Source organism: Salmo salar, chromosome ssa12, assembly GCF_905237065.1.
Source record: "Salmo salar chromosome ssa12, Ssal_v3.1, whole genome shotgun sequence".
Classification (NCBI taxonomy): domain Eukaryota; kingdom Metazoa; phylum Chordata; class Actinopteri; order Salmoniformes; family Salmonidae; genus Salmo; species Salmo salar.
In genome coordinates this window covers 57445417-57451263 of record NC_059453.1, presented here as the reverse complement: position 1 = coordinate 57451263, position 5847 = coordinate 57445417, and the positions used below count along the sequence as shown (strand labels likewise).

The window sequence follows — 5847 nt, the reverse complement described above, 5'->3', positions numbered from 1 at the left end:
CGGTGAATTTACTAAATTACTCACGATAAACGTTCACAAAAAGCATAACAATTATTTTAAGAATTATAGATACAGAACTCCTCTATGCACTCGATATGTCCGATTTTAAAATAGCTTTTCGGTGAAAGCACATTTTGCAATATTTTCAGTAGATAGCCCGGCATCACATCACTATTTAGACACCCAGCAAGTTTAGCACTCACCAAAGTCAGATTTACTATAAGAAAAATGTTATTACCTTTGCTGTCTTCGTCAGAATGCACTCCCAGGACTTCTACTTCAATAACAAATGTTGGTTTGGTTCAAAATAATCCATAGTTATATCCAAACAGCGGCGTTTTGTTCGTGCGTTCAAGACACTATCCGAAAGGGTAAATAAGGGTGACGAGCATGGCGCAATTCGTGACAAAAAATAAATAAATCGAAATATTCCATTACCGTACTTCGAAGCATGTCAACCGCTGTTTAAAATCAATTTTTATGCCATTTTTCTCATAAAAAAGCGATAATATTCCGACCGGGAATCTGCGTTTAGGTAAACAGACGAAAGAAAATAAAGCATGGGGTCGACTCGGGCACGCGCCTAAGCCCATAGTACTCTGATCGGCCACTTGTCAAAAGCGACAATGTGTTTCAGCCAGAGGCTGCCTCGATATTGTTCAGCTTTTTCCCGGGCTCTGAGAGCCTATGGGAGCCGTAGGAAGTGTCACGTTAGAGCAAAGATCCTCAGTCTTCAATAAAAAGAGCCAAGATGAAACACAACTTGTCAGACAGGCCACTTCCTGCATGGAATCTTCTCAGGTTTTGGCCTGCCATTTGAGTTCTGTTATACTCACAGACACCATTCAAACAGTTTTAGAAACTTCAGGGTTTTTTCTATCCAAAGCCAATAATTATATGCATATTCTAGTTACTGGGCAGGAGTAGTAACCAGATTAAATCGGGTACGTTTTTTATCCGGCCGTGTCAATTCTGCCCCCTAAAGAAATGAACACTGAACAAAAGACTGCCGAAAAACCAGTCCTGTAAGGTACTAAGACTATACATGGAACAACCACCCACAAACACAAGAGAAAATAAACCCACTTAAATATGGCCTCCAATTAGAAGCAACGACAACCAGCTGCTTCTAATTGGAGGTCGTTCCCAAAACTAACATAGAAATAGAAAAACTAGAAAACCCACATAGAAATAGAAAACGTAGAACATGAACCAAAAACCCCGATACACACAAAACAGACACCCCCTGCCAAGCCCTGACCAAACTACAATAACAAATAACCCCTTTTACTGGTCAGGACGTGACAACCACATTAAATGTCTATGTTTGAATTCTATGCAGTCAATGTAATGTCATTTCTATTTTCCCATTTATAAAGCATTTTCCAGATGTAGTAAATAAAACAATTGCTGAGCACATCGCCGAAAATCTAACTATTGACATTTTTCAGTTTGACTTTTCTTAAATGGATTTAACAAATGTTAATATTCAATGCATTCAAATTCAATTCCCTATTTCAGACTCATAGCTAGCAAGACATATTTTGGTGAGAAAAAATAAGAATCAGACAGGGGATACTTTTATATCAATGGCTAGGTAGAGACTTCAGCATTCTCTTCATTTGTAAATTATATCATTCCTATAAGACAAAAAATGAAGGCATGGCACGTTGCACAAGCCCTGCACTTTTAAAATGGCTGTGTTCCAATGGGAATTTTATGATGTGTAGAGCACCACCATCAGGTAAAAGATCTGATTCCTCTCGGTACAGGGGACATATTTGGGGAAATATTTTATTTCCAACCTAGACTTTCAAATCTCTTATTCCCCAACATGAAGAAAATTGGGACCCCAACCCTGAGAGACCAGAAGGGGGCATTGTTGGGCTGCAGCCTTTACACACTTTAGTTGACCCTTTTCTTCTTGGAGTATGGGCGATATTCATTTGGAACAAAACCGGGAGCAAACAGGACAAAACAGGGAGAGACTACATGAACTTGTCAATTAAGAATGCTAGTTTTCATTTTCCGTTGCAAAGCGTTATGCTACGTGTGCAATATTGAGTACGACCCTGAACTGGTTTACAATACCTTCCTGTGGGAACTGGGCCAGGTAAAGTTACCACTTCTAATAAGTCACAGAGTGCAGGGCGAGCTAATCACCACCTAGCCAACGATATCACAAGAACGCGTAACCTATCTAAGTGTGTTTGTGAGATCCTGTTGCCATATCACTATGACATTCATATCACAATTTTGGCTCACTCTACAAAGCTTTCGTGTGCAAATTGTTTCATCTTTTTCCTTTTCATATCAAGTGGAAAGTGACTTTTTACTTCTGTTCATACATTTTGCAAGTCAAAACCAGTACCCTATTGAGTTGTCATTGTCCTCTGTAATGTAAAGTCTCTATTGGATCAGATGAGTAGATCAGTCTATATTCATAGAAGCAGGCAGAATATAGTTCCCTCTCTAGGTATTTATATCCTGCAGCAGGGAGGGTCTCTCCCATCTCCCTGGGCCTGAGCCTGGGTATGGGGAAGTGATCCACACACCAAAGCCCCTTTGAAAATTCCAGCCAGGCCAATCTCACTTTCCCAATATAACCCACTTGCTGCTGACCACGCCGTGTAAACAGCCTGGTTGGTCACCCTCTGCCTGAGAGTGTCACAGTTTGACAGTGTGTGTGAGTGTGTAGGTATTTTTGTAGGCAGAGCGAGTCTATTTCTGGCCCTGGGCTTGTGAGTCCTGTTGCTCTCTCGTGTTTGAATACTTTTTTTCTTCAGTTCAAATCAATTCGAAAAACGTTTTGTTTGTTCTCTTGAATGGGCACCATGATGAGGGAAACAGATCCAGTGGGGACAGAGATTGACCTAGGAGACTCTGATGATGAAGACCTTGCCGAAGACCTGGATGAGGACCGTGAGGAGCCTCAGCTGCTATGGAAGGCTGAACTGAGGGATGGGATGGATGAAGAGGAGGCTGTGTCCCCGTTAGTTGACGTTAGTGACACCAAGCCCCTGCTGAATGAAAGAGACCCTAGAGGAGTCAACGACTGTCTGAAGGTATTTCACACAACCATGCATCAATGCATCAACACAGGCGCTAACTGCAAAACGAGACCGCATTTGTTGTGTTCATTTGCATGACTTCATGAATGAGTTCTTTGTGCTTTCTGGATTGTCATCTGAAAGGAGTAATGCTGTCACAATAGTAATATTAGGTGATGTGGGTGGGGTCAAGCATATAATCTGTTTTAACCCAATTAGTCAAACCTAATTACTAAAACTAGCAAACAGATCTGAAACATTTTATAGTTCTACAGTAGCCTAGTGGTTAAGACAGATTATAGCCTAGTGGTTAGAGCGTTGGCATTTTATAGTTCTACCGTAGCCTAGTGGTTAAGACAGATTATAGCCTATCAGTTAGAGCATTGGCAGCGCCTAGTGGTTAGAGTGTTGGACAAGTAACTGAAAGGTTGCAAGTTCAAATCCCCGAACTGACAAGGTACAAATATGTTGTTCTGCACCTGAACAGGTAGTTAACCCACTGTTCCTAGGCTGTCATTGAAAATAAGATTTTGTTTTTAACTGACTTGCCTAGTAAAATAAAATAAATAATACTGTCTGTGGTATGTCACAGTTGGTTTTCTATGCTTGTACTGCCCTCTTGTGGGCATGTTATTGACTGCACTTATCCATATTTCTTTGAGTGGCAAAAATGTGCTGTAGTTTGAAAGGAAACTGTGGGAACGTCCACCCTGAGACTATGACTCGGCCTTTAGGTGACCTTTGAGGATGTGATAGCGGAGCCGGTGTCAGTGCGTAGCGGAGACAGAGTGTGGATCTGGAGTAATGCCCTGTTCGAGGTCACCAGGGTCTGGATCTACCGGATAGTAACTGTCTTGCTGGCCGTCCCTATATCCATCATCACTGCACTGCTCTTCGCCATCCTCAGCTTCCTACACATATGGTAGATATATAATATCAGTTCAAGGCCCACTGATAGTATATGAACCATAAATCAACATGTTGAAATTCTCTCTTGTCTTGTCTTGTCTTCTCTAACCTTCCCTTTCTTCTGTTTCTCCATGTATTCTCTATCTAACCGTGATAGGTTCTTCAGCCCATGCGTCCATTACATCCTTATTATCACATACTGGCTGCAGAGCCTATGGAACATCGTACTGGACATTGGTGTCCGCCCATTCCTCACTAGTGCTGCAAAGTGCCACAGTGGAATCAGACTTCGCCTGACACAGGAATGAAGGAATGATAGAACTTCACACAGAGATAATGGGAAAAACAGGTTTGGGAATATGGGATTGTTTATAACATTACCCTACTATGGAATGCCCTCTGGGGAGACTGTCAGGGCTGGACTAAGCTTTGTAGGATGCTCAAGGATCAGACCAGGGGCACAACTACAGGCCTTTTGGTGGATCATGGGACCTTACAGCTGAACTGAGATCAGTGTGATTGAGCAAGACTGAAGAAAAGTGTTTATCAAGCTCCAACAAGAAGATTGGTTACCCATCTGAGAAGTTGTCACAAGTGAAGGTGAAAAGGAGAATGTGTAAAGGATGCACAAACATTTAGGGTAAAATTTGTATCTAGTATAAACTGGAAGTGTGCTTTGAAGTGTACTTTTTCCGCATTATGTGATAGGGTTAGATGATTCACTTGTTTGATGACCACATTTAATATAATTCAGATACAGCACTGGAATATAGTGTTATCTTTATAAAATCTGACCACACAGTTCAAAATGTGCCTCCGCTGTTTTTGTTGTATTGTAGAAAATGTCAAGTTTATCTTCATCTATTCTGATAAAAATGAAATATATCTTAAATAAAGTGTTATAGATTATGATCAATATATCAATATCAGACCTGTTTTCTTATACAAAATCAATCCATTGAAATATCTCTCTTCTTCAAAGAGACACCTTTTCTGAATATTAATGCTGTACTGAGTACAGAAACAAGATTCAAATAGATGGGTAAAGAGGCTCTTGTTCTAGAATGGTGGTACAATCCAAATCTTGAATTTATTCATTCACACCCAATCTACTTGCAGGTGACCTCATTATGCATGATTAGCCTTTCTCATGCTAACATTCAGTAGGATGAACTCCTTGGCCCTCCCTTTATCTTCACTTCACAGCTCAGGGTCTGGACGCTTCTCTCTTCATCCTGGAAAGCCATCTGCCGTCACCAAAAATAGGAAATGGGGCATTTCAATGAATTGAACAATAGCTCAGGCAAACTCACTGTATTTGAAGTGAACCATGTTTCACAAACACACAATTTTTAGTTGTATTTGTATTTATTATGGATCCCCGTTAGCTGCTACCAAGGCAGCTACTCTTCCTGGGGTCTGGCAAAATTAAGGCAGTTATGCAATTTTAAAAACATTACAATACATTCATAACAGATTTCACAACACACTAAGTGTGTACCCTCAGGCCCCTCCTCCACTACCACGTATTTACAACACAAAATCCATGTGTACGTGTGCGTATAGTGCGTATGTTATCATGTGTGTCTATGCATGTGTCTGCGCCTATGTTTGTGTTGCTTCGCAATCCCCACTGTTCCATAAGGTGTGTTTTAATCTGTTTTTTTAAATCTGATTCTACTGCCTGCATCAGTTACTTGATGTGGAATAGAGTTCCATGTAGTCATCGCTCTATGAAGTACTGTGCGCCTCCCATAGTGTGTTCTGGACTTGGGGACTGTGAAGAGACCTCTGGTGGCATGTCTTGTGGGCTATGCATGGGTGTCTGATCTGTGTGCTAGTCATTTAAACAGACAGCTCAGTGCTTTCAACATGTCAGTACGTCTCA

The 5847-nt window shown here is 41.0% G+C and overlaps 1 protein-coding gene across 1 annotated transcript; it reads left to right on the top strand.

Annotated features, from left to right (window-relative positions):
• Positions 1-2709: 2709 nt before the first annotated feature.
• On the top strand, positions 2710-4873 carry LOC100196537 (caveolin 2). The gene is given in 3 exon segments (NM_001141566.2): positions 2710-3065; positions 3785-3972; positions 4117-4873. Coding segments are annotated over 3 exon segments (579 nt in total). The 5' UTR covers positions 2710-2825; the 3' UTR covers positions 4268-4873.
• Positions 4874-5847: the final 974 nt, after the last annotated feature.